We start from the raw sequence: 27,750 nt of genomic DNA, 5'->3' as shown, positions 1-27,750 counted from the left end.
CTGGCGGGCTGCGGGGGGCGGGGCGCAGGCGCGCCAACGCTTCCTCGCCCAGCGTTCTCCCTGCGCGTGCTGCTGGTCGGCCCGCGGCGGCGCAGCTCGGAGCTGGCGGGGCGGGCGCCGGGAGGGGGTGGCGCCCCGGCAGGGCGGGGGCCGGAGCCAGGCCGGGCCGGGGCCGGGGCCGGAGCCAGGCCGGGCCGGGGCCGGAATGCCCCTGTTCTTCTCCGCGCTGTTGGCCTTGCTTTTGTTAGGGCTCAGCGCCCTCTTCCTAGTCCGGTGAGGGGATCCCGGCCACGACGGGTGGCGGAGGGGGTGGGAAGGGAAGGAAGAGAGACTGAGGAGGGGGCGCGCTGGAAAGAGGCGCGCGGGAGGGGGTTGGGGGAGTTGCGCGGGCGGCGGAGGGGGAGGGGCCGGGGAGGAGGCGCGCGACGAGGGGAGGGGTCGCGCGGGGGCGTAAGAGTGGAGCTAGCTGGAGGGAACCGGGAGAACCGGGAGATTGAGCAAGCGGCCGAGGCCTAAGAAGATGCTGAGATTGGGTGGTGAATAGGGGTGTGAATGAGGAGGGGGCCCGGCATAGTGGTTTTTCTTTCCCCGTCCGCATGCCCGTGAATGTCCCCTTCCCCGAGTGCGAAGGGCACCTGCAGCCTCGCCCTGGAGAGCCGGAACAGGTCTGGCTGCCCAGGGAGAGCGGCACTGGAGCCGGCCGGATGTGACCCCACACTGCCTTCTCTCAGACACCTGTCTGGAGGGCGGAGAAGGAGACCTTTAGGGGGTTGTGTGATGGCACACCTGACATGGATGCCTGGACTTCAACTCCTGTTGGGACCTCTTCTCTCTACCTCTGAGGTTCCTAAGGATTTGAGGGATTGCTTTCTTTGTTTCCAACTTAAACGGCGGTGCTTAGTTCATCTGATTTCATTTGGGTGGAGGGGACACTCGGGCTAGGGTCTTGATCAGCGTGACTGAATGTATATGGCTGAGTGGTGTTTTGGGAGACAGGAGTATTGCCCCAGAAGATCCACCTCCAGTTCATGATCCTTTGCCAGGCTTTCTAAGACCTGCAGGGGGTGAGGGTGGCCACCCTTTAGGAGAGGGTCTTGTGAACTCAAAAGGATTTTTCTGCAGGTGGCTTGTGGTCCGGTTGGCCACCAAGTGGTGTCAGCAGAAGCTGCAGGCGGAACTAAAGATTGGCTCCTTTTTTTGGATTCAGAATGTCAGTCTTAAGTTTCAGCAGCACCAGCAAACAGTGGTGAGTCCTGGGAAACTCCTGGGGAATGTATGTGGGTTGATCTAGCTGAATTTCAACTTCTAATGTCCTTTTTAAAAAATCCTGGTGGCTTTCCTAGTTAACCCAGCCTTGCCACCCCTTTGCCAAGATGATTTTAGAGCCTATTTGAGAATACTGGAACTGATGCAAGTTCTTTCAAAAATGCTTTTGAGGCACAGGGTTTCCAGGGCATGTAAAAAAATAGGGAAGTAAAGTACAGAACAAAAATACAGAAGTAACACAGAGACCAAAGATAACGAAGATTACCATTCTAATATAAAAGGGGAAATGGCAAAAATCCATGAGAGAGAAATATTAAAGTCTAACCAATGTCACTGAGAGGAACAAGATATAGTGCTGAGGAGAAAGGCTGGGGGAAATGGAATGGAGAATAGTGGAAGGGCTCTCGTACTTCCTCCTCTTATAACCTTTCTTGTCCTGTCAAACTGCTCTGGGCTTACCTAACAGCCAGTGTACAAAGCTTCCTCTCACACTGTTTTAGGAAATCGATAGCCTGTGGATTTCCAGCAAACTCCTTAGCCATGATCTGCCGTGAGTACTCTATCTCTTCACTCTCCTCTTGGGGAATGTTTTGGGATTGTGGTTTGCATATTGAGATTCATTTCCAGAGGCCCCACAGCCCAAGGAGGGAAGCAGGTTCTTGATGGTGTCTCTGGGTTAGCCTGGAAGCTGTTGTTTTGTGAGACAGATATTGATAAGTACTCTGAGACTGTCTTCCATGATTTGAGCTGTTTTTAGGGAGGATGGGAAAATGAGTATGAGGGAGGGGAAAAGACTGGTATGGAAGGGGTTTGGACCTGGTGGCAGTGAGATTTCTCTCCTGTACAGACACTATGTGGCCTTGTGCTTTGGAGAAGTACGTATCAGAACTGACCTACAGAAGGTTTCTAGCCTGTTTGCCCCGTTTTCCCAGAGTACTGGGGCGCACCAAAAGGAGCTGGCCTTCAGCCCATCCTTACTGAAAATCTGCCAGGTGAGGCTACTTTCCCACTTCCGTGGACTGAAGTAGGAATGGCTGGTTTTGGAGTTATGGGTGGCTTTTTCTAATGTACTTAAGGCATAATGCTAAGAGGTGCCTCATTATTTTTCCATTGGAAAGGCACGACATTGCCTTGATATTAATTATCACTCATCTTTGCATCTTCCTTCCAGCTGTTCTCCATTCATGTAGATTCTATAAACATCATGGTCCTCAAGGTGGCTACTTCTGAGTCCTTGTGGCATATTCAGATCAGAGAAAGCAGTTTTCTTTTGGATAGTGATGGGAAGAGGTAAGCACAGGGCAGAAGAAGGTTCGATAACCCTGTTGTTGCCTTACAGTTGTTTCAGGCTGGGTGGATATCAGGGCTTTCTTATCAAGGTGTCAAGTTCTCTCATTCTGTGTAATTTGAGGAGAGAGTAAGATTAAGCACTTCTGCTTGCCTCGTGCCTTCCAGCCAACAAAGCTTGATTGAAGGTAAATGATGAGGAAAGGGGCCAGGTGCTCTTTTTATTTTTCCTTTCCAGGCTGAAGTGTGAGGTGAGCCTAAGTCAGATCAACAGCAAAGTTCTAAAGAGCGGCCAGTTGGTGAGTACGTCACAGTTGTTCAGATGCCTTGTTTTTCTTCTGGGCATAAAATACGAAGGCGCTCAGGGCTTGCACTCTAGATTATGTGTGCTATGGGGTTCCCTCAGGGATGTGTTGCAGACCACAGCATTTTGACCGCAAGCTCCTGACACAGTCATACCTTAGAGGCTTATCTTCCCTGTAGGAGGACACCTGTCTAGCAGAGCTCTCACTTGCCCTAAAGCTGTGTCTCGAGGTGGGCATCAGCAGCGGGCAGCTGAAGGCGATCACGGTGGATGTGTGGACACTCCATGCCGAACTGCATGAGGGCCTCTTTCACAGTCAGCTGCTGCGCCAGGGCACAGGCCTGGCCCCCAAGCCTCTTCCCGGTTCAGGTAAAGTCCCAGTCAGTGAGCTTCTTAGCTTCCCTGTTGGGCATTCTTTTGGAAGTAGAAAAAAAAAAGTAGTGGTCTCACCACCCATTTAGGTGTGATTTGTTATTTGCCATGGCCTTTAATCCTGGCCTTTGAGGATAGCTAGAGGAAAGAAGGCATTTGCTCGTGGTACGTGAAAGAACATTTAGTGAGTAATTATCATAAATGAGGCCTGAACTTTGTGTTTTGTACACGTTCCCCTACTAAATCCTCAGCATTTCACAAATGAGGAAACTAAAGTGCCTAGGAAGATTAGGTAACTTGACTGAGATCACATGGGTAGTCAGTAATAAAAACGGGGTTTGTATTATTTGGCCCAAAAGTCCGTATTCTTTTCATTATAATAACCTGCTCTCCATACTATTTTTAGTTATTTATTTTGACATGTACACACTATTACGTTTATTTGTTTTGTTTTTATCCACACTGGGTCTTTGTTGCTGCATGCCAGGTATCTGGTTGCAGAGAGCTGGGTCTATTCTCTTGTTACAGCACACAGGCTGCTCATTGCGGTGGCTTTTCTTGTTCTTGAGCACAGGCTCTAGGCACTTGGGCTTCAGTTGTTGTGTCCCACAGGCTTATCAGTTGTGGCTCGCAGGCTCTAGAGTATGGGATCAATAGTTGTGGCGTGAGGTTTAGTTGCTCTGTGGCATGTGGGATCTTCTTGGACCAGGGGTTGAACCTGTGTCCCCTGCATTGGCAGGCAGATTCTTATCCATTGCGCCACCAGGGAAGTCCTCCAGACTGTTTTTTAGACCCTGGAGAAGGAAGTACAGTAGGTGCCTGGATCCCTGGGATCTTGGCCTTATTGCCTAAGTTTGGACGTTTGCCTAGCCTACTTTATGTGGGAACATTTGGCTGAAGAGGGATTGGCATATTGAGAGACTTGAGTGTTAAGAGTTGATGGCTTTTGTATTATTTATTGGTGTTTTCAGAGCTGACAGAAGACTTGGCTGAGCCAACTCTGCCTGGCCTATACCTTCTTCAGCAGCTGCCGGACCAGGTCAAAGTGAAGATGGAGATCACAAGTGTGGTGTTGTCCATGAATAGTCAAAAGAGGTGAGGTCTCTCCTGACACACAAGTGTGGAGAGTGATAAATGGAGCTGTGTGCTGGGGTCTCCATAACCAGCCCAGTAGCTGCACTGAGCTTGTGTGAAGGGGGAAAGGGAGTAAGACTAGCATCCCACGTATTTCTAAGCCAGACTCTGTCTCTGGTCCAGGCACCTGAATTGGACATTGAAGCTGCTGCATTTCCTGTACCACCGTGATGAGGACCAGCTGCCCCTGCGAAGCTTCACAGCGAATTCTGATGTGGCACAGATGAGCACCGAACTCCTTCTGAAAGGTTCATGGGTGGGGTCGGGTATTGAGAGAGAACGGGAGGACCAGTCACACACTTCCCCAATGCCTTACTTGGTCTTCTTAACTCAATATCAGTGATGCAGAGGAGGGGGAGTTGGGAATGTACTGAAACTAACGAGTATTGGTGACATTCTTTCATCTCCTCGCCTGCCCCTGACCCTCTCCTAGTCTTTCCTCTCACCCTCTCCGTGTCCTCCTCTCATCTGCCCTTTGCCCTTACAGATGGGTTGTTGCTGTCCCAGAGCCGCCAGCGCATTGTCTGCCTCAACTGCCTCAAGGCTAACGTGCAGGTCTGTTGACCAAGAATCATCCCTTTTTCTGCTCTCCCCATACGTCATTGAGTCGTGAGCATGTAAAATAAAACCTGAACCCGCAGTTCCGGTGTGCTCGTTTCCAGGTGACCACCATTGACCTCTCAGCCTCCCTGGTTCTGAACACTTGTATTATTCATTACCGGCACCAGGAGTTCTCTCACTGGCTACACATGCTAGCGCTGGAAACCCAGGAGTCTAGTTCATCTGTTCTTAAGCAAAGGAAGGACAGGTCAGTGTAATCTTTTTCGGCCACTATCTTATCAGGTGCATTCTTAGATTTTTTGGTCTAGAGTGGCATCTTGTGTTAAATATGTATTTAGTTGTTTGATCTTTTTTAAATCTCAGTTTCAACAGCCCAGTCTTAACAGCAAACATGCTTTATATTTTCTGTTAGATGAGACTCTGGCAGTAGAATGAATGACAGAATTCTTTGTTTTTATGTCCTCGGTGCCCAGCACAGTTCCTTATTATGTAAAATGAACATTTCTTGAACTGAACTTAGATAATCGATATCTCATCTGCCTTGGATTATAAGGTGCCTGCCATGTCATGAGTGCCCTGTCTGTGTATATAGTACTTGCACTGTGTCCCATAGAGGTCAGTGGTTTGTAAGTGATGCTACTTGGTGGTATTAAGTTGAATCATAAGATATACTGATATTCATCATGTTTGATATATACTATTTGATACATGAAAATAGCAATTTCATCTGGTTCAACCTCATAAGTCTCTATGGATTATCACTGGGAGTAGGAGGAAGCTGATGAGTTCAATCTTTTTCTAGTTGCATCCTTTCCTAAGAATCACAACAAAACTCACCGTGCCTTTTGAGAGCTTCTGAAATCTGTAACATGATAGGAAGTTGCAGTTCTTTCCTTGTCAGACAATGAAGTCTTGTCCCCGTACAGAGCCTTTCCTCAAATCCTGGCACCTATCATCTTTAGCACCTCCATCTCCAACGTCAATGTTTCCATTCAGTTGGGAGATACACCGCCCTTTGCCTTGGGATTCAATTCCATCTCTCTGGGTAAGGCTCTGCGATGGAAAAGGAACAATTTGTTCATTAGTGGAGCTGGGCCCAGTTGATGGCCACTGTGGCTCCAAAGAAGTCCTCTCTCCCACCTTCTGTGTTTAGATTACCAGCACTTGAGACCACAGAGTATCCATCAACGGGGCGTCCTAACTGTGGACCACCTCTGCTGGCGGGTGGGCAGTGACTCCCATATTCAGAGAGCACCCCACCCACCCAATATGCATGTTTGGGGTGAGGCGCTTGTCCTGGACTCCTTCACACTACAGGTAGGTGGGGACTTTGGTGAACAGTAGCCTGTAGAGTTTGCTCATCCTGCCACGCTCTAGAGCACTGAGCACCTCTTTTGGCAGCAGATGGTGCACCTGTGCATGACAGAACTGTGTGTCGGCATGCTTCTGATGAAGTCCTGTTGTTTCTTTTCTAGGGTAGCTATAACCAGCCTCTGGGCCTGTCCAGCACTCAGTCAGATACCCTCTTTCTTGACTGTACCATCCGAGGACTGCAGGTGGAGGTATCAGATACCTGTGCTCAGTGTCTGTCTCGGATCTTCTCCTTGATGGGTCCACAGTCTGGGAAGTCAGCTGTCTCTAGGGAATCCTCATTTGGGGAATCTGTGTCGTTACTGTGGAAGGTGGACTTGAAGGTGGAGGACATGAACTTGTTCACCCTTTCTGCCCTGGTTGGTAAGTGGGACAGGAAGTGGGTAGTTTACACAGTATAGTATACAGTATGCTATACTGAAGTGGGTAGTTTGTAACCTAAGCAGATTACGCTGCTGCTCCTCATGTAATAAAATCAGTTATTCGAAAATTTTCTAAGTCAGAGGCAGGAAATGTTAAAAGGTCTTGTGTAACTGTCGGGCTTCTTGATATTTCTTAAGGGCTTACAGAGAGCAAAGTGTATAAGAAAAAACAGCTTTGATATCTGATCAGGAGAAGGAGATGCAGTTAGTTTTCTGTTTCTTTGTGTATTTAGTTCTAGAGAGAAACTGATGTATCTCTGGGGAATTGGTGGGAGTTTGGGTACTTCTTTGGCCCTGCCAGCTGTAGTTAGGTTAAAATGGGAAAGGAAAAACTTCCCTAAAACATGAGGAATTAGGTTAGGAAAGTGTGGGGATTAAGGATAACCAGAGTGAAGGGAATAAGGAAGGAAGGAGAGTGAGGACTGACGTTGGCGTTTGAGAGCCAAGCACCAACCCTGACATGGTTTCTGGATGTTAGGTGCTTCTGAGATCCGGCTGGACACGCTGACTGTCCTGGGAAGTGCTGAGACCTCCACTGTGGGTGTTCAAGGACTTGTGCTTGCGCTGGTGAAGTCAGTCACAGAGAAGATGCAGCCCTGTTGTAAGGCTCCTGACATCCCCACTCCAGTGCTCAGCTTCTCCATGCTCTCCGTCACCTATCACAGCAGCATCCGCTCTCTAGAGGTAATGTTTCTATGGCAAGGTGGGGTCAGATTGGTTTTTCCCTGGCTTAGAGCATTTTCCAGTCTTGAGTCACGTTGTGAAACTCACCTGTGAGAAACGTAACGCCTAGTGGTTGGTCTTTTTTCCTGGCTTGTGTTGTACATTTTTATCTTTTAATATGGAACTTAAAATACATATAAAACCAGAGAGTATATGAACTTTCATGCAATCATACCTGGCCTCAATAATTACCAACTTAGGACCAACCTCATTTAGTTAAACTCTGAGCAGTCGTGCCTGCCTTCTACTATGGGATTATTTTGAAGCAGATATCAGACATATAATTTCAACTGTAAAGATTTCAGTGCATATATCTGATATATGGATATATATATAAATAAAGGGCTCTTAAGGGTCATGCCTGGTGGCATTTTACTGAAGCACTCAGCTCATCAACGGGCTGGAAGAGATCTGAAGATGGAGGCACTGGAAAGCTTTGAGAGGCTTCCCAGTACCTTTCTTCTCAGGGTATCATTTCAGTTGGACATGGGGTCCTTTTGGGAGGAGAGTGAGATATTTCCCTGTTCATCGGACTTCAACTTCCTTTGGAAACTGAAGAGTTTCCTTTATAGAGATTGGAACTCAGAGGAATTTTTTGGTCTTGGAATTTAAATTTTCTCTGTCTGCCTAACTATGGACAATTGACTTTGTTTTTCAGGCTAACAGAGTTCCTCTAATCCCTTCTTTGAGGCATACTTTCCCATAAGTCAGTTGCTATATGAACTTGTGACCAGTACTTTTTAAGAATTAAGTCAAGGTACAATCAGCGCATGAAACATTTTCCAGTTGATTCTTGGAGTAGTTATTATACAGAAGGTGGTTGTTGTGGAAAGGTAAATCATGAGCAGAAACATAAAAGCCAAATGACTTATCGAGTACATCTGTATACTGGATATTCTCTGGTAGATACCAGAGAATTAAATGGTTTCTACTCTCAGACAATTTAGAATCCGGTTGAGGAGAACTTAAAAAAAGAGTAAGTGCTTGTAAATATAAGTAGGAACTGTTAGCTCAGCATACTAGTGCAAAGAGGAGCAAAGCAAGGGGGTAATTAATGTGGTTGCTCAGGAAAGACTTCTGAGTAGAGATAGTTCTTGTGCGTGTATATAATAGTTCCTGCATCTCTCATGTTCTAGGATGTGGTAATCGATCAATCCTTTCCTCTTGTTCTGTAAAGGTTCAGTGTGGCTCAGGGCTGACCTTACTCTGGAGCCCCCCAGATCACATGTACCTGTACCAGCATGTGCTGGCCACCCTGCAGTGCCGAGACCTACTAAGAACCACTCTTTTCCCTGAGACTGTTCCCCTTGTTGAGCTAGAGACTGCAGCGACCCCCTCTGAGCCAGAAGGCTGTCCCCCAGAGTCCTCCCCGCCAAAGCGGCTGCTAAACCTGACGCTGGAGGTGAGCACAGCCAAGCTGACAGCTTTTGTAGCTGAGGACAAGTTCATTACCCTGGCTGCCGAGAGTGTGTCCCTGAGCCGGCACGGGGGTTCACTGCAGGCTTACTGCCCAGAGCTGGCTGCGGGCTTCGATGGCAACAGCATCTTCAGCTTCAAGGAGGTGGAGGTGCAGCTGCTCCCCGAGCTGGAGGAAATGATCCTTCACCGGAACCCCTTCCCTGGGCTGCAGACGCTCCGGAACCGCGTGTGGCTCCTCTCCCTGGGTTCAGTCTCCGTGGAGTTTCCTTATCAGTATGATTTCTCTCGGACTCTGGACGAGGCCGTGGGAGTTCAGAAGTGGCTGAAGGGCCTGCATGGAGGGTCTCGCTCTCAGGCTTCTCCCAGCTCTGCCCCGCTTCCACCTGATATACTCCTGAAGGTCCAGCACTTCTCATGGGTTTTCCTGGATGACATTTTTGAGGTGAAACTTCGTGATAACTACGAGCTGATGAAGGATGAAAGTAAGGAGAGTGCCAAAAGGCTGCAGTTGCTGGATGCCAAAGTGGCCGCCCTGCGGAAGCAGCACGGGGAGTTACTGCCTGCCCGCAAAATCGAGGAGCTGTATGCCTCTTTGGAACATAAAAACATCGAAATCTACATCCAGCGCTCCCGTCGTCTCTATGGCAACACGCCCATGCGCCGGGCATTGCTCACTTGGAGCCTGGCAGGGCTAGAACTGGTGGCTCTGGCAGATGCCTCCTTCCACGGTCCTGAGCGTGTGCTAGAGCAGGTTCGAGAGCTTGATCCAGGCAGCCCTTTCCCTGCTGAGGGAATAGATCTTGTCATTCAGTGGTGTAGGATGCTCAAGTGCAGTGTCAAGACATTTCTGGGTAAGTAACACTTCTTTGTTTGCAGAGCCCAGGGTTTGCCCTTGGAGCTCCAGGGAGCTCTTTGAGCAATTACAGAGGAGCTCAGTTATATTGGGAAATGCGGCTGTTTTGGGCGTGGGTGGAGTGGGATGGGTGGCCTCCTCTTCCTTTTCCCTGTTCCTGAATTTCACCCTGAAACTGCTTGGCTGAACACAGGGGCACAGCTAACACAGTCATCTTCAGGGTTGGTGTGGCTCTTGGATCTCAGTGTTATCCCCCTCACTCTCTGTTCAAGGTCTCCGTGCCCTTTTTTTGGCTTTGCTGCCAACTGCCAGCTCTTATTCTCTCAGTTGACTTTGTGAAATAGATGTAAAAATAGTGGCAGGGGGAAGCAGGGCCTGCGAGTGCTCAGTTTCCTGGGTAGCCACTGTGTGTCCTCCCTGTGTTGACAGTGCGGATAAGAGACTATCCCCGGTACTTGTTTGAGATCCGTGACTGGCGGCTGATGGGTCGACTGGTGGGCACTGAGCAGAGCGGTCAGCCCTGCTCTCGGCGGCGCCAGATCCTGCCGCTGGGGCTTCCTTGGGGCAATGTGGCCATCGAGAGGAACATGCCCCCACTCAAGTTCTATCACGATTTCCACTGTGAGTAGGGGAGGGCAGATGATTTGACTGAGATGGTGGTGATGGCTGGGGTGGGAGATGAGCTGAGGCCCTTCTGGAGTAAAGGCCAAAGAGAGGGGTGAAAGTGTATAACAGGCTGCGTCCTGTGCTCCTCTGCCCCAGCGGAAATCTTCCAGTACACCGTGGTATGGGGCCCGTGCTGGGATCCAGCATGGACACTGATTGGCCAGTGTGTGGACCTCTTGACCAAGCCCTCAGCTGACCCCAGTCCACCCCTGCCCTGGTGGGACAAGAGCCGTCTTCTGTTCCACGGGGACTGGCACATGGACATTGAACAGGCCAACCTGCACCAGCTGGCCACTGAGGTGAGGGGTCCAGAGGAGCTGTTTTCTTCTGAGGATGGTAGGGCTGGGGCTTGTACAGCATATGGGGGAAGAGAGAAAAGCACTGATTTGGGAGGAGGAGGTGATAACGCTTAGTTATATCTCACCAAGTTTTTGGGGTGGTTACAGGATCCATACAACACAACTGAAAATATGCACTGGGAATGGAACCACCTGTCTTTTCACTGGAAACCCGGTCAGTTTGTGTTCAAGGGTGACTTGGATATCAACGTGAGAACAGCCTCTAAGTGAGTGAAGTAACGGATGAAGCCTCAGACGGTGTGTGGGACTCAGGGTTGGGGGAGATGGGGAGAGCCGAGGGGCCGCTGGTGACCAGGGCTGTGTTGTGAGCCAGGTATGACGACTGCTGCTTCCTTCACCTGCCTGACCTCTGCATGACCCTGGACCTGCAGTGGCTGTGTCACGGGAACCCCCACGATCACCATGGTGTCACTTTGCGGGCCCCAGAGTTCCTGCCTGAGGTGCCCTTGGGCCAGTTCCATGACTCCTACCGGGCCTTTCGCTCTGAGAACCTCAATCTCTCCATCAAGATGGATCTGACTCGGCACAGTGGAAGTGAGGCTTGGGTCTGGGGCAATGGGGAGAAAGGGCTGGGGAGAAAGGGCTTGGGAGGATGAGCTTAGACACTGAGGACTTCAGCTTGACCCTCTGGAGAGGGGATCAGAAAAGAGCAAGGGAGCTTTGGGGTTAGGATCCTTTTTGGAAGAGGGTTGGTAGAAGTAGAGTTCTTGGGTCTTTGAAAGGAGAGAGTGTGAGGCTTGAGTGCCATTGGGGTTGTTAAACCTCTGAAATCTGAAGCTTGGGGGCCTTCCTGGTGGTGCAGTGGTTGTCAATCTGCCTTCCAATGCAGGGGACATGGGTTTGATCTGTAACTAGGGAACTAAGATCCCATATGCCGGGGCAGTGAAGCCCCTGTGTTGCTGAAGGCCCAGCACAGCCAAAATGAAAAAAAGAAAGAGTACCGGGAGCTATTGCTTCAGCAGTGTGTGGTGTGCTCAGTCGTGTCCAGCTCTTTGCCACCCCAAGGACTACAGCCTGCCCGGCTCCTCTGTCCATGGAATTTCCCAGGCAAGAATACTGGGGTGGGTTCCCATTTCCTTCTCCAGGGGCTCTTCTCCACGCAGGGATTGAACCCACATCTCGAGTTAACTGCATCGGCAGTCAGGTTCTTTACTACTAGTGCCACCTGGGAAGCCCTTCAACAAGTGAATTTTAAAAAAAAAGCAAAACCCTGAAGCTAGGAAAGGATTTAGCTTCATCTGCATTTTTTTTTTTTTTTTAAATTTATTTGGCTGTGCCAGGTCTAAGTTGGCACGCAGAATCCTCATTATGGCCTGTGAAATTTTTTAGTTGAGGCCTGTGGCATGCAAACTGTTAGTTGCGGCATATGGGCTCTAGTTCCCCGACCAGAGGTTGAACCCAGGCCCCCTGCATTGGGAGCACAGAGTCTTAGCACTGGACCACCAGGGTAGTCCTTTCATCTGAGTTTTAACCACAGCTGGGAAATGTCTATCATTTCTTTTGCAGCGATATCCCAGCCCCGGATTCTGCTGTATAGTAGCACCCTGCGCTGGATGCAGAACTTCTGGGCAACTTGGACTAGTGTCACAAGGCCTATTTGTAGGGGAAAGCTCTTCAACAACCTGAAACCCAGCAAGAAGAAACTCGGCCAGCACTACAAGCAACTTTCCTATACCGCGCTCTTTCCCCAGCTGCAGGTCAGCTCTGATGGCGCTGCTGACAGCTGTCCACTTCTCTAGTTTTCTTGTTTTCCCTCACTGGGTGAGTCACCTCCCTGGCACCGTCTTTGGTTCAGTGTTATGTTCTCTCGTTGCCAGGTGCATTACTGGGCCTCATTCGCCCAGCAGCGTGGCGTCCAGATTGAGTGCAGTCAGGGCCATGTCTTCACTCGGGGAACTCAGCGGCTGATACCTCAAGGTGAGACCAGAGGCTCCCTTGTCTCTCCGCGCCTGTCCCCCGTCCTGCTCCTCAGTGCCCCCCGCCTCTCTCTGTGCCCCACACTGGCCTTCTGTGCTGGCTTGCATGGGCCCTGTGTGCCTCCTCTCCTCAGCGGGCACAGTGATGCGGCGCCTCATCTCTGACTGGAGTGTGACCCAGATGGTTAGTGACCTAAGCCAGGCGACTGTCCACCTGATGGCTTCGCCCGCTGAAGAGAATGCTGACCACTGCCTTGATCCCTTGGTAACAAAGACCCACCTACTGAGCCTGTCCTCCCTGACCTACCAACGGCACAGCAGTCGCACGGCTGAGGAGGTACCACCTGACACATTCACTCTACTGCCTTGCTTGTATCAGTAGCTGTCTAAGTCTGCTCAGGCTGCCATAACAGAATACTGTAAGCAGAGGGGCTTAAACAGCAGAAATTTGTCTCACTGCTGGAGGCTGGGCAGCGTGGTCAGGTTCTGGTGGGGGCTGTCTTCCTGGCTTGCAGATGGCTGCCTTCTCATTGTGACCTCACCAGCCAGGAAAAGAAGGAAGCTCCTGATGGCTCTTCTTGTGATGACACTAATCCTGTCATGAGGGCCCAACCCTGGTTAGGACCCCATCTAAACCTAATTACCTCCTAAAGGCCCCATCTTTATAATCCCCATTATATTACATTGGGGATTATGGCCTCAACATAAAAATTTGGTGTGAGGACCCAATTCAGTTCATAGCAGTAGGCTTTAGGTTAAGTCCCGGGTAATGTTCCTAACTAGGTTCTAATTATCTATGTTGTTCGTTTATGATATATTCACTGGTATGTGCACCCCTCTTTCTGAAAGTTTCTTTTTTCCCCTCTTTCTGAAGATAGTCTCTTGCTTATCAGGAAATAGAGTAAAACTTGTTTTTTCACTAGTGCTTTATTTGGTGGTCCCTCCCCTGCCCCCAATTAAGGAAGGATTTTGAGATGAAATTCTTTTGAGTCATTTAAAATACAGTGGATAGAGCTTCCCCAGTGGCTCGGTGGCAGAGAATCCGCCTGCAGTACAGGAGATGCAGGTTCAGTCCCTAGGTCGGGAAGATCCCCTGAGGAAGGAAATGGCAACCCACTCCCGTATTCTTGCTTGGGAAATCCCATGGAGAGAGGAGCCTGGTGGGCTATATATAGCACATGGGGGTCGAAAAAGAGTTGGACACAACTTAGTGACTAAAAACAAACAAACAATAACACTGTGTTTAAAATACAGGGGATATAGTCAGAGTGTAATATAATACACACACTAAGCCCACGTAGTTTTTCTTTCACTCAGTCGTCTTGTATCACTCAGAAGAGGTCTGTTATTCAGCAAGCATGTTTGTTATCTTTGCATTTGTGGTTCAGGAGGAACGGTGGGAATTTCCATGCAACTCTGAGGTCCTTTCCCTGTTTCCTAGGAGCCCTCTACTCGAGTTGGGGATTCTGCCTTTCACACACATCAGCTGCACTTGGTAGATTTACGGGCTTCCTGGACAACCACCAATCGGGACATTGCCTTTGGTTTATATGATGGCTACAAAAAGGCGGCTGTGCTCAAACGTAACCTCTCTACTGAGGCACTGAAGGGGTTAAAGATTGATCCCCACCTGCCAGCCAAAAAACCAAAGCAGAGTGTTCCTTCCAGTGCCCCAACCCCACCTCCTGTCAGCACTCCCAGCTTCAGTGGACAGCCTGATAAGGGGTCTTCAGGAGGTAAGCTGGGAGAGGAGACTCTGAAGGGTTAGGTTTAGAATATGTATGTGGGCTTGAACAGGAGTTTGAGAAGGACTAATTCTGGGTGGTTCAATCTGTGTGTAGAGATGAAACTGTTATTTTTCCATATTAGGCCACCTAAGTCTTACATAGCAGTGCCAGGTGGACATTAAAGGGTCTGGTTTATGGGACTTCCCTGGTGGTCCAGTGGTTAAGACTCCATGCTTCCATTGCAGGGGGCATAGGTTCGATCCCTGGTCAGGAAACTTAAGATTCTGGCAAAAAAGAAAAAAGGGTCTGGTCCTTTGGCCAGGAGAAGAGGATCAGGAAGGAGTGATGACTTAGTCAGAATGACTAAGGAGAAGAAACAAAGAATTAGAGAATTATTTTGTGTTTTGATGAATTTGTTCAGTTAATAAATATTTTTTGAATACCTCATAGGCACAAAGCACTGTACTGGATTTAGCGAGAAATATATATGCCATTCTACTTGCCTCGACAAGTTTATCATCTTTGAGCTAAGATTAGTTCATTTACTCACTGAATCAATCACTCATTCATTCATGGATTCACTTTTTAGCTTTACTGACAGTTTGTAATGTACTAGACATGTGACCCTAAACATTAGAATTGTAAAGATGAGGGGAAGTTTTGAAACTAAGAGTCGTGAGGAACTTCCTGGGGGTCCAGTGGTTAAGACTCCGTGTTTCCACTGCAGGAGGCGTGGATTTGCCAGGTCAAGGAACTGAAATCCTGCGTGCAGTGCAGTGCAGCCAAAAAAAATAAGTCATGAAAATGCTTGGTAGGAATGTTTAAGAAGAAACTATTTAAATGAGCGTAGGGAAGTCTAGAAAGGCTTCACAGAAAACATAATATAATTAAGATGGGTCTTAAAAGAGAGTAAGACTGATAAGGGGCTTCTCCAGTGACTCAGTGATAAAGAATTCACCTGTAGTGCAGGAGATGCAGGTTTGATTCCTGGGTCAGGAAGATCCCCTGGAGAAGGAAATAACAACCCATTTCAGTATTCTTGCCTGGGAAATCCCATGGACAGGGGAGCCTGTCGGGCTGCAGCCCATGGGCTTGCAGAAGTCAGACATGACTGAGAGGTTTAATAGGCAAAGAAAAGGAAGAGGGCATTTTAGGGAGAGGGAATAACAAGTACAGAGGAATGCAAGTTTATGATGAGTTTAAAGACAAGGCGAAAAATGCTGAGTGCCACTAGAGAGAACTTACAGCTTATGTGAGTTCTTAACTGTAGTGAAGGAGGCCCTATGGTCAGGGAAGGGTTTATTGAGGAAGTAGCATTTGAGCTGGACTTAGAATGGTTTAGTAAGGCTGAGTATGGTTTAAGCATGTGGAAATGAGGAGAAAGGGCACTGAAAGCCAAGGGAATATCTTGAACAGGAGTGGAGTTGGTCACGCTCAGTATGCTCAGAGGAGAGTGAACAGTCTGGGCTGGCACAAGGTGTAGCTAATGGGGAAGATGCTGGAAAGGAAAGCCACAGGTAGAACATCAAAGGTCTTTCACACAAGGCTCGGGAGTTTTTGTTCCTTATTCAGGAAACAGCGGTGAACTGCTGAAGGATTTGAATAGGGCTGTGTCATCACTAGAATTTTAGTTTTAGAAAGATAAATCTGGTGGTGGTATTGGGGAGGGCTGGAGAGAAAGTAACTGGAGGTGGGGGAGACAAATGAGGAAACTATTACGGCATTTTAACAGGAGGCCAGGAGCGCCTGAACTAGGCAGAGGCAGTGGGAGTGGTGATGAGGGGACGAACAGAAGTGTTCTGTACATATGTAGGGTTTGGCGGCTGGTTGGAAGAGGGAGTTAGAACATGGAGAAAGAGAGAACAATTGACTGATGCTTTGAGCCTGGTGACTTGATAGTAAGAATAATATCAGAAATAGGAAAGCCAGAGGCTACACAGGTTTGTGGAGATGTAGGATTGTTAAGTTCAAATTTGGACATGCTGAGTTTGTCGTGCAAGTAGTACATCTGGATAACGTCTAAAAAACAGGCGGAAATGAGGATCTAAAAGCTTCGGCTTAGAGTTAGAGATTGGGAGTTTCAGCATAGAGCTAAGAGTTAATGCCCAGGAGATAATGCTTAACTGTGTGGCGGGTATCCTGTAAAATACTTTATATACTATTCCATTTAATTCTCTCAAAAACCATATTAGATAGTTACTATTATTTTACACACAAGGAAACAGGTTAAAGCCAACTGCCAAAGATTACCATCCAAGTAATTGGCAGAGATAGGATCTTGAACATAGGCACGCTAGTCTAATTCTGGAGACAGTGCTCTTAACCTACCATTGTTGGACAAACTTTAGAAGAAAGCACAGGGAACAGGCCAAGGAGAGACCTCGAGAGATAGACTTATCTCTAAAACCTGGGAGAAGGTGGACGACCTAAAGGCATGATCAGAGAAAGCAGTAGAGCTAGAACACAGTGACACTGATGGCAAGGGAATGATTTATGTGGAAAGGAGTAGTCAACAAATAGCATTTAAAACAATTTGAAGTCGAGAGGGAGGGGACATATGTATACCTGTGGCTGATTTATGTTGATGTTTGACAGAAACCAGCACAATTCTGTAAAGCAGTTATCCTTCAATTTAAAACATAAAATAAAAATTAAAAAAATACATAAACTGAAAAATAGAAGGAACACGATGGAAGGGAAAAAGATCCTAGAGTAATTCAGAGGTGGATATGCCTAAGAGAAAGAAATGCTAGCGTTTACATAGTGTTTCTAAGTTTCTCTTGGGAATCTAACTTTTTAAAATTGAAGGAAAATGAAATGACAACTGTTACCCAAAAGGGGTGGAGTGGGCTGAGCTGGAGTTGCAGGTTGGGGAGAATATGTTCTAGAGAAATTGAAAGAAGGTGAGTTTGGCCCTGGATGTGTTCTCTTTGCTTTGACTCTGTGGCTTTCCACCTGCCTTCTTATTCCTCTGCCAGGTGCCTACATGTTGAAGAAGCTGATTGAAGAGACAGATAGGTTCGTAGTGTTCACAGAAGAGGAGTCAGGTGTGAGTGACCAGTTGTGTGGCATTGCTGCCTGCCAGACTGATGACATATATAACCGAAACTGCCTTATCGAACTGGTCAACTGCCAGGTACCTTCTCTTTACTAGAGTACCCCAAAATAGGGCTAGATGATAATCATGTGTGTTTACCTGCCCCCCTCCACTTCTACATAAGAATAGGTGGGTAGAGCTCCAAAACACTATACTTTTTATTAATAACAGATATCATGGATAATCGCTTCCATTAGTAGAAGCCAGCAGAGCTCACTAAGCCAGAATTAGACCCACCTGTAGTCACTGGTACAGTCCTTTGACTAACCTTCCATTTTCTTCCCGGCCCCTGTGCTGTGACTCTGCTTCTGTTTCTGGCATAGATGGTTCTTCGTGGAGCAGAGACGGAAGGCTGTGTCATTGTGTCTGCTGCCAAAGCCCAGCTGCTCCAGTGCCAACACCATCCAGCCTGGTATGGTGACACATTGAAGCAAAAGACTTCCTGGACTTGCATCCTAGATGGCATGCAGTACTTTGCCACCACTGAAAGCAGCCCCACTGAGCAGGATGGCCCACAGCTCTGGTTAGAGGTTAGTCGGCAGGACTGGGAAGGCCTGATATCTCTCCAGTTCTCCATAGTTGGCACCTTTCACCAAAATGGCTTGCAGGGTCCTTGATAGTACCTTTTGCTAGCAGGTTGTAGAATAATGAGGCTCGTAACACTTGAATATAGAAACTCCATGCAGTCTCTGGCCTGTGATCTGTGACAACATAGTGCTTTTTCTTTTTTTTTAGATCTCATACTACTAATTCTGTTTCATTGCAAGAGAAATTCTCATTTCCCAACATGAGAATAAAATGAGTTGCAACTTTTTAACTTGAGATTGCTGACCACTATTAATAAGATCATACTTATCAGTAGGCAGCCAAAAAAAACAGGCAGTAAGTCTGGGAATTTTCAATAAGCTCTCTAGCTGCCCTTTCTCTGATCTCTCATGAAGATGGTTGATTAGTTGTTTCAGAAAATCGGTAAGGTTGAATAGAAAGACTGCTTGTCTGGGAGGCAGGTTATTACATGAGATATGATTTCAGTTTTGCCATTTTAGTAGCCATGAGCCCTTGGGCAAGTCACCTTTATTTGTGAAACTGAATTAATATTTCACTCACACAAGGTTGTTGAAAGGATCAAAGAGAAAGTTCTTTGAAAAATACAAAGCTTCATTCAGATGGAAGTAAAGTCTTATTTAAGTCAGTATGTTTGGGGAGGTCTTAGTTGTATATTAAGGTAATTTTTTTTGTTAGGTGAGATTGTGAGCAGTTGGCAGGGACTAAACTATAAATTTTCAGCATTTTGGTAAAACTAAGTTTGCACTGTAATTTCTAGGATATACTATCATCAAATTTATTGGGAGCTCTAATGGGTATGAGATGTATCTGGCCACTATTCTGCATTGTGATTACTTAATAGGTGTTAAATGTCCACATTGTTCTGGGTGTGGTCCATTCAGATGAGTTATTGGATCCAGCTACATCTGATTGGGACCAACGTGATAATTTCATTTTTCATTCTACTCACTGGAGACAAAGCTAACCCCTCTTCCCTCCTCCCTGACTGGTACTTATTACTCCAATGATCTTAAGGCTCAACCCCAAGTATAAGTTATGTAAGAGGTAATAAGCATTGAATCAGGGTCAGGTTGATGATAGTATGAGAGGTCATGCTGATATATTACAGCTGTAATAAGGCAAGCAGTACTGTTTACCGTAGTCTCAGGAGATAGGCGGAGGAAATGTCAGCTGTTCATGCAGAGGTAGGCAGGATGAGCTATGCAAGGTCTCCCTTCCTGGTGTTTTCTGGACCTCTTGTTCTTTTGGCATGCCTTCTTTTGCAAGGGAATTCTTTTTTTCTCAGACTGTGGTATTAGCCTTAGAGTAGAATGTCCTTGGCTGAGGTGGGAAGGACTTTGATATTGCCATTCCTATATGAATTTTTTTGTGACTTGGCAGGTTGTCTGTGTTCTTCTCGTTATCACTCATTCTATTCACTTTGACTTCAGCTTGGCAGAGAGAGTCCAAAGGATTCAGTTCCCTTCCCCCATAGCAACAGTGTCAGAACAGTCCGAAGACAGAAAACAGCAAGAACACAAACACACGAGTACCAAAATGGGTGGGAAGTCATTTGTTTTGATGAATTTTTTTTGCTCATGATGTGATTTTTTTCCATTTTTAAAAATTGTAATTAAAATATACATAATATAAAACTTATAAACATAAAAAAGATAAAAAGGGACTTCCCTGACAGTCCAGTGGTTAAGACTCTGCAAACCACTGCAGGGGTGCAGGTTCGAAGAGCTCCATGCAGTGTACATGGCCAAAAAAAATTGATAACATTATAGAAAATTTATCATCATAACCATTTTAAATGTATAGTTGTATTAAGTACATTCATAATGTTTTACAACCATCGTCACCATCCATGTCCCAAACTCTTTGCATTTTGTAAAACTGAAACTATACCCATTAAATAGTAACTCCCCATTTCGCTTTCCCCCAGGTCCTGGCACCCACCATTCTCTTTTCTATCTCTATGATTTTGAGTGCTCTTAAATATCTATTTATATATATATATATATATATATATATATATATATATATATATATATATATAAAGTTTTTAGGTATGTCATGTAAGTGGAATCATATATATGTCTTTTTGTGACCAACTGACTTATTTCACTTCGTATATTGTCTTCAAGGTTCATCCATGTTGTAGCATGTGTTAAAATTTTCTTCCTTTTAAACCTGAATTCTATTGTATATATATACCACATTTTATTTCTCTACTCATCCATTGATGAACACTTGGGTGACTTCCATATTTTAGCTATTGTGAATAACACTATTATGAATATGGGAGTATACATTTTTATTCAAGACCTTGCCTTTAATTCTTTTGGGTATATATTCAGAAGTAGAATTGCTGGATTATAGAGTAATTCTGTTAATTTTTTTTGTTTGTTTTTAATTTTTGGCCACACTGTGTGGCATGTAGGATCTTAGTTCCCTAACCAGGGATTGAACCCATGCCCCCTGCATTGGAAACAGGGAGTCTTAACCACTGGACCACCAGAGAAGTCCTTGTTTTTCATTTTTTGCAGAACTGCCATACTGTTTTCCATATTGGCTATAACATTTTACTTCTCATCAACAGTACACAGAGTTCCAGTTTCTGCACATCCTTGCCTTATTTTCTCATTTTTTTATGGTAGCCATCCTTATGGAGAAGGCAATGGCACCCCACTCCAGTACTCTTGACTGGAAAATCCCATGGATGGAGGAGCCTAGTAGGCTGCAGTCCATGGGGTCGCTAAGAGTCGGACATGACTGACTGACTTCACTTTGACTTTTCACTTTCATTCATTGGAGAAGGAAATGGCAACCCACTCCAGTGTTCTTGCCTGGAGAATCCCAGGGATGGGGCAGCCTGGTGGGCTGCCATCTATGGGGTCGCACAGAGTCGGACACAACTGAAGCGAGTTAGCAGCAGCCATCCTTATGGGTGTGAGATTGGACACGATTCTTACCTAGCTCGTATTTTTCTGGCCTGAGTCCTGGCAAAACGTGAATGTAACTCAAGTTGGGTTTGGAGAGCTTGGGTAGTTTGAGCCAGGAGAGAGGGACATTTGTCCTTTACCTTTGGAGATTCATCAGTTCTAGGCAGTGAAAGCCTAAATAGTGTTATATTTGCGTTATGGAGATATATGACCCAGTTGGACAGGACAAGCTACTGGTCCCCCAAGGAGTTAAAGATGCCTATATCTCTCTGTCTGCAGGTAAAGAATATTGAGGAGCACCGGCAGCGTAGTTTGGACTCTGTGCAGGAGCTGATGGAGAGCGGGCAGGCAGTGGGAGGCATGGTTACCACCACCACAGGTCAGTTCTCACCTCTTCCCCATCATGTGGTGAGGAACAGACATGCATCCTGAAGGGGGTCTCATTTCTTTACTTATTCTTAAGATTAATATGGGCTTCCCAGGTGACTCAGTGGTAAAGAGTCTTCCTGCTAGTGTAGGAGGAGCAGGAGACACAGGTTCAATTCCTGGGTCAGAAAGATTCCCCTGTAGAAGGAAATGGCAACCTGCTCCAGTATTCTTGCCATGGACGGAGGAGTCTGGTGGGCTACAGTCTACGGGATCACAAAAGAGTCAGATGTGACTGAGCGACTGAGCACGCACGCACGCACGCACGCAGACACACAAGATTAATATATGTGGATTAGGACCATTTTTGTGTTAGGCTATATTGAAAGCAAGTGTCTAGAGTTACCTAGACATCACACATAGCTGGGAGGCTCTTAAAATACCTCTTTTGAGAATGTCTTCCTCTTAATCTCTTTCCTACCTCTTCCCAGATTGGAACCAGCCAGCTGAGGCACAGCAAGCCCAGCAAATCCAGAGGATCATTTCACGCTGCAACTGCAGAATGTACTATATTAGTTACAGCCATGACATTGATCCTGAGCTGGCAACACAGATTAAGCCACCTGAGGTTCCTGAGAACCAGGAAAAGGAAGATCTCCTGAAGAAGCAAGAAGGTATTCAGGGTTTGAAAGGCTTTTGGGGGGGAGTAGGAACCTTGTGAAAGTAATTTCCTTGGTGGTTTTGAGGCAGTGGTGTTATTAAGAGTCCCACTATGCACAGGGCATTAGCATTTCACTTTGCTTTTTATTTTTTAAGTACTGCTAGGAAAGAACAGAATTGGAATAAATGGGGGACTTGTCTGGTGGTCCCATAGTTAAGACTTTGTGCTTCCACTGCAGGGCACACAGGTTTGATCCCTGGTTGGGGCACTAAGATCCCACATGCCGGGAGTCTCAGCCAAAAAAAAACAAATAACTGGAATGAATGCATATTGTTTGATTCTGAAATAAGTAGGTGTTTCTACCCATGAACATATCTCACCAAGCCCTTTTATAGGGTTAATTAACAGACATGGTTCAAGATATGGATTAGGAGATGGGATAGAAATTTAGGGAGAAACTCTCTTATTCAGCTGCAAACAATTATTTAGGGGCTGTGGATACCTTTACCCTCATCCATCATGAGCTGGAAATCTCCACCAACCCAGCTCAATATGCTATGATCCTGGACATCGTCAATAACCTGCTGCTCCATGTAGAACCCAAGCGGAAGGTAAGTAGGATCTGTTATAGAATGCCAGTTAGCCTCAGAGGAACCCCCAGACCTTGTGGTTTTATTTGGGCTCCAGTAACAAAAGCCATGCTTCAGACTGAAAAAGGGCCTGATGGATGATTTATCCTCTTTTAGTTAGCAGCAGCAGTTGAAATTTTAGTTATCTAGGAAAGGTCTGAGTGTCCCTTGTTTTTCTTGGTCAATTTTTTCTTTAGTCACTTACCTCGAAAAACACCAGACTGCTCCTCACTTCCATCTCTGTCCCTCCCCTGTGGAACTGGCTTATTGTGAAATCCACATTGCCAAATCTTTCGTCTTGGCCTCCTCCTTATTCTTGCTACTAACAGTGACAGATGAAGGTGAACATTCCGGAAGAGGTCATTTCTTGTTCCTCTCTATATTTTATGTTACTGCAAGGCTTGTCTCTTGTTCATTTCCTTTTCTGTTCTTTAGGAGCACAGTGAGAAGAAGCAGCGGGTCAGGTTCCAGCTCGAGATCTCTAGCAATCCTGAGGAGCAGCGCAGCAGCATATTACATTTGCAGGAGGCAGTGCGGCAGCATGTGGCACAGATACGGCAGCTGGAAAAGCAGATGTATTCTATCATGAAGGTAGTCTCCTGGAGTAGGGAGTCTGACGGTAGGGAGGTCTTCTAAGACATGGGCAATCTCTCAGTTTCTCCTGTTCTGGCTCCCTAGTCTTTGCAGGATGATAGCAAGAATGAGAACCTGCTTGACCTGAACCTAAAGCTTCAGTTGCAGCTAAACCAGGAGAAGGCCAACTTACAGCTGGAAAGTGAAGAGCTTAATATCCTAATCAGGTGCCACAGCATTCTCCCCATGCCCTTCTCCAGTGCCCAAGATGGAGTCAGTTTCTTTTGCCTGCGTTCTGATAGTCTTTAGGTCTGGTGTATGTTATCGAAGGCTGATGTAGTAAATTCAGGCACCTTTTCCTGAATAAGCCTTGTTAGACTTGGCCAACAGGTTGAGAACAGGAGAGCCCTTTTTTAGGATCCTTACTAGAGTACCTCAGGAAAAAGAAAAACAAGTAGTTCAGAAAGATCATTTTTGTGGCCATGATGCTGTGCAACTGAACTAAAAATAAAATGTTTTGAAGTTGATCAGTAGGGAACACGATTACAGATATAATTGCAGGGGTTATTAGTAGGAACAGCTTACTTCAAGAAGCTGTAGAACTGAAGATGGTATTTGTCCTCACGTGGCAGCGTGTAAGAAACAATGAATCCAATGAAAATATTTAGGGAATAGTTGTTCTAGAATAGGTCCATCTCTGGGTTTACCTCCTGCATCATTCTAGGGCACTCCACTCCACCTCTAACCCAAATGCTGTTGCCTGTATTGGCTTTGACTTTCCTATCCTTTTATAGGTGTTTTAAGGATTTCCAGTTGCAGCAGGCCAACAAGATGGAGCTGCGAAAGCAGCAAGAGGATGTGAGTGTGGTCCGCCGCACTGAATTCTACTTTGCTCAGGCACGATGGCGCTTGACCGAGGAAGACGGACAGCTAGGAATTGCTGAACTGGAGCTGCAGCGGTTCCTCTACAGCAAGGTATCGGGTATATACAGTCACACAAAGACAGCAGTATTGAGAGGCATTGACCTTTCTCAGGAGTCTAACTCACAAAGAGAGACTATTATTTGATTGTTAATGGTGGTATGAGTGGTTATTAATAATGATGGAAACATTAGTAGAGAGAGTACCCCTCATGCACATTTGTTTGTGATAGTAAATAATAGAGATACAGATGAGCTTGATCAAATGTTTCCCTCATTGAAGAAGAAAATTGTTCTGTATGGCCAGAGGAAAGTAGTCTCCCAAGTCCAGCTTAGAATAGAATCATTAATTCTATACTGGCATACGTCTTTCCTGCAGTTACCCTTGGCGTGGAGGACAGGACGTTCTTCATTATTCTTCCATCTCCCCTAGAGATATTTGGAAACGTGTTGAGACCATTTCTTAATGTCATAGGGACTGGAAAGTATTGTTGGCACTTAGTGCCCTGGCCATCAGTGCCCATTAGAAATACTGGATTAGAGGATGTGTTGAGTCTAAGATTGAAAGACATAACAAAAGCATTTGTAGAACTTGAAAACAAATGATATAGGTAGCAGTCCTCTGGCAGGCTCCTGAGAAAGGCTTATTATAGTGGGTTGGGGGGTTGGGATCTGTCTTTATAGGTGAATAAATCGGATGACACAGCAGAACATCTTCTGGAGTTGGGCTGGTTCACTATGAACAATCTCCTCCCTAATGCTGTCTATAAGGTAAGTCTTAGTTCCCTATTCCTAGCCCATTTACAGGCTTCCTAACACTGGGCATTTGCAATGACACTTCCCAGCTATGGGATACAATGTGGTGATGTGAGATGGAAACTTGCCTAGATTAGCAAGACCATTGCTGCTTCTCTCAGTCTGCAGAGGATTTGTGGATTGATTTATCACTGTCTCTCCTACAGGTAGTCCTGCGGCCCCAGAGTTCTTGCCAGTCTGGACGACAACTGGCCCTTCGCCTCTTTAGCAAAGTCCGGCCCCCAGTTGGGGGTATTTCTGTTAAGGAGCACTTTGAGGTTAGTAAACACTCCTTTGGGGACCCAGGAACAAAAGGCAGTTAAAAGCTATCTGTGCATTGTTACATTAGGGGTAGGTAAACTGAGGGATGATGTCTGAGCTTAATTGCTTCTTCAGCCTTTTTCCTCTTTAGGTAAATGTGGTGCCTCTCACCATCCAGCTGACACACCAGTTCTTCCATAGAATAATGGGTTTTTTCTTTCCTGGCCGAAGTGTGGAAGATGATGAGGTTGGTGATGAAGAAGATAAGTCCAAACTGGTGACTACTGGTGAGAACTTTAATGGGGAGCTCCAGAGGACTGGGGTCACAGCCCCAGAGATGGCTGAAGCTTCCGAAGGAGGACAACAGCTAGTGACAACTTGCTTTTTTGTAGGAATACCAGTGGTGAAGCCTCGGCAGCTGATTGCAACAGATGATACAGCACCACTGGGCCCTGGGAAGGGTGTGGCACAGGGCTTGAATCGGAGTTCTGGGGTCAGAAGGTCATTTCGCAAAGCACCTGAGGTACCGGACAGGCCCCTGATAATAGGAAAATGGGAGAGTCCTGGGGTACTCTGTTTGGCCCGGCTGGGGATTTCTTCTGTTTCTTTTTGAGTCTACTCCAGGGATGAAAGGAGTTGGAGATGTTTGGGGTCCTGAATTTCTTGTGATGGTTTGAGGGGTACATACTTCTTTCCTTCCTTTCCTAGCACCCTGTCGATGATATTGACAAGATGAAAGAGCGAGCTGCCATGAACAACTCCTTCATCTATATAAAGATCCCACAGGTTCCACTGTGCGTCAGCTACAAGGTCTGCCCTTTCCCAGCACTTCCTTAGAACAGTATGGGAAGGGTACCAGATAAGATCAGAGATTAAAAACAGAGATAGTGAAGGTGGTCTGTGGGTAATGTGCTATTCCCTCTGGATTCTCTTAGGAATCAGTACCAGACTGAGATAGGGAGAAGTCAGTATCAGTATCTGTAGGTTGCTGCTGCAGAAAGATACCAGGTGTGGACTCAAGTACTGGCTTGGACTAAAAATGGCAGCCGATATATTTTTTTCTCTTCTCTTCCCTCCCACTCTTTCTGTTGCAGGGTGAGAAGAACAGTGTGGACTGGGGTGACCTTAACCTGGTGCTGCCCTGTCTGGAGTACCACAACAACACATGGACGTGGCTAGACTTTGCCATGGCTGTCAAGAGGGACAGCCGCAAAGCCCTGGTTGCCCAGGTATCCCGGCAGAGTTCATGGCTGTTTGGTTAGCAGAGGCTGGCAAGCAGATCCTCTGCTCAGGGGCATTTCGTTGTAACATGTATGTGTTAGCAGACAGCCATGGGAAGGGGGCAGGTGAATGGAGTGATTGTTACTCCTATCCTCTCCATGACTTTGCTCAGATGGTTAAATTGAATGTCTACTGAGTGTTTCATATATGTTAACTACTGTTGATTTTTAGGGAAGTGAGGACTGACATAAGTTCATGTTTAGAATGGGTTCTAATACACTGTAAGCTTCTTGAGAGCAGAGATCGTTTAATAATCTGAATTGCCCCCATTGTGTGTCCATGTAAGTTAAATAAATATTGACTTGTTCCAGTGAACTTACTCTGCCTGTCCCATTAATATTCACCTTCCCTTTTACTCCTCTCTAACCTATCAGGTAATCAAAGAGAAGCTAAGGCTGAAGCCTGCAACAGGGTCTGAGGTCCGGGGAAAACTAGAAACTAAATCAGACCTCAACATGCAACAGCAGGAAGAGGAGGAGAAGGCCCGGCTCCTCATCGGTTTAAGTGTGGGCAACAAGAATCCTGGGAAGAAGTCCATCTTTGGCAGGCGCAAGTGATCCGGCAATCCAAGAGAGGCTGCAGTACAGGATCTGACTCTGACTCAGGCCCCAGGGACTTGTGGGGTGGGAGGTGTTTCCCTTCATCCTTTAGGATTTGTGGGGGTCAGGAGCCCATAGGGTGCTGTGGAGAGAGGCCCTGCTCCTTAACAGCTGGCTGGTTCCTTGCAGACCACGATGGATAATGCTGAGTTCTACCTCACACTGATCAGCAGGTCCAGGGCCAGAGAGGCATCAAGAGAGCAAGACCCAGGGAATGGCTCCAAGGCCAGAATCTGGTTCCCTTGGGATCAACTGAAAGGGTGGGGGGGACAGTTCTGATCAAGTGTGATAAATTTTTATAAATAGGCATATATAAAAAAATACATATATATATATATATATATTTGTAAGTGTAACTGCTCTCCCTGTGTGCCAGAAAGCGGAGGGGAGGGGCTGATCTTCTGTCCCTCATCCCACCACCCTGTATGAAAGAGGTATTAGTGTTCTGGGGGAATCAGCCCCTCCCCAAACTGCCAACCTCACTTTGGAGAATGGCAGTAGGAGACAGGGCTGGCCATGGATCTCTCTCCCTGGGGTATCCCCTGAAGAATGGTAAAAAAAAAAAAAAAAAAAGTGATTTAAAGAGAAAAAATATATTTTAAATTTGATGCTGTTTTTTTTTTTTTTCTAATTATATTGAGTGTATGCTTTCAGCCTGTATCCTTTTCTCTCCATCAATCCAAGAAACCACCAA

General features: G+C 46.5%; 1 protein-coding gene and 1 long non-coding RNA gene across 4 annotated transcripts; one reads left to right on the top strand and one right to left on the bottom strand.

The window, feature by feature from the left end:
• Positions 1-119: 119 nt before the first annotated feature.
• Positions 120-27,664, top strand: KIAA0100. Of its 3 annotated transcripts, none has more exons than XM_024980135.2 (39): positions 120-273; positions 1,123-1,246; positions 1,767-1,816; positions 2,114-2,258; positions 2,438-2,556; positions 2,792-2,852; positions 3,037-3,226; positions 4,201-4,324; positions 4,487-4,611; positions 4,851-4,918; positions 5,005-5,171; positions 5,851-5,969; positions 6,078-6,241; positions 6,400-6,658; positions 7,196-7,401; positions 8,618-9,710; positions 10,142-10,333; positions 10,475-10,677; positions 10,825-10,943; positions 11,051-11,271; positions 12,244-12,434; positions 12,555-12,654; positions 12,788-12,990; positions 14,095-14,389; positions 17,359-17,516; positions 17,801-18,007; positions 21,251-21,350; positions 21,829-22,011; positions 22,488-22,609; positions 23,063-23,218; positions 23,306-23,427; positions 23,995-24,175; positions 24,805-24,891; positions 25,083-25,193; positions 25,328-25,463; positions 25,569-25,699; positions 25,885-25,986; positions 26,271-26,405; positions 26,832-27,664. In XM_024980135.2, exons 1-39 carry the CDS (start codon positions 206-208, stop codon positions 27,012-27,014), a joined length of 6,720 nt encoding a protein of 2,239 aa, XP_024835903.1. In that variant the 5' UTR covers positions 120-205; the 3' UTR covers positions 27,015-27,664. The 3 variants fall into 3 exon arrangements, with proteins under 3 accessions (XP_024835903.1, XP_059734036.1, NP_001193484.1); NM_001206555.1 differs by having other exon boundaries at positions 206-273; positions 5,026-5,171; positions 26,832-27,544; XM_059878053.1 differs by lacking the exons at positions 25,569-25,699; positions 25,885-25,986; positions 26,271-26,405; positions 26,832-27,664 and having other exon boundaries at positions 25,312-25,400.
• On the bottom strand, positions 5,592-23,063 carry LOC132343026 (uncharacterized). The gene is made up of 2 exons (XR_009491672.1): positions 22,833-23,063; positions 5,592-5,977 (listed from the first exon to the last, which is right to left on the bottom strand). It is a non-coding gene; the product is annotated as an uncharacterized lncRNA (long non-coding RNA).
• Positions 27,665-27,750: the final 86 nt, after the last annotated feature.

The sequence above is a fragment of the Bos taurus genome, chromosome 19 (assembly GCF_002263795.3).
Source record: "Bos taurus isolate L1 Dominette 01449 registration number 42190680 breed Hereford chromosome 19, ARS-UCD2.0, whole genome shotgun sequence".
NCBI lineage: Eukaryota > Metazoa > Chordata > Mammalia > Artiodactyla > Bovidae > Bos > Bos taurus.
The sequence above is the reverse complement of the archived record's forward strand: the minus strand, read 5'-3'. Positions and strand labels throughout refer to the sequence as shown.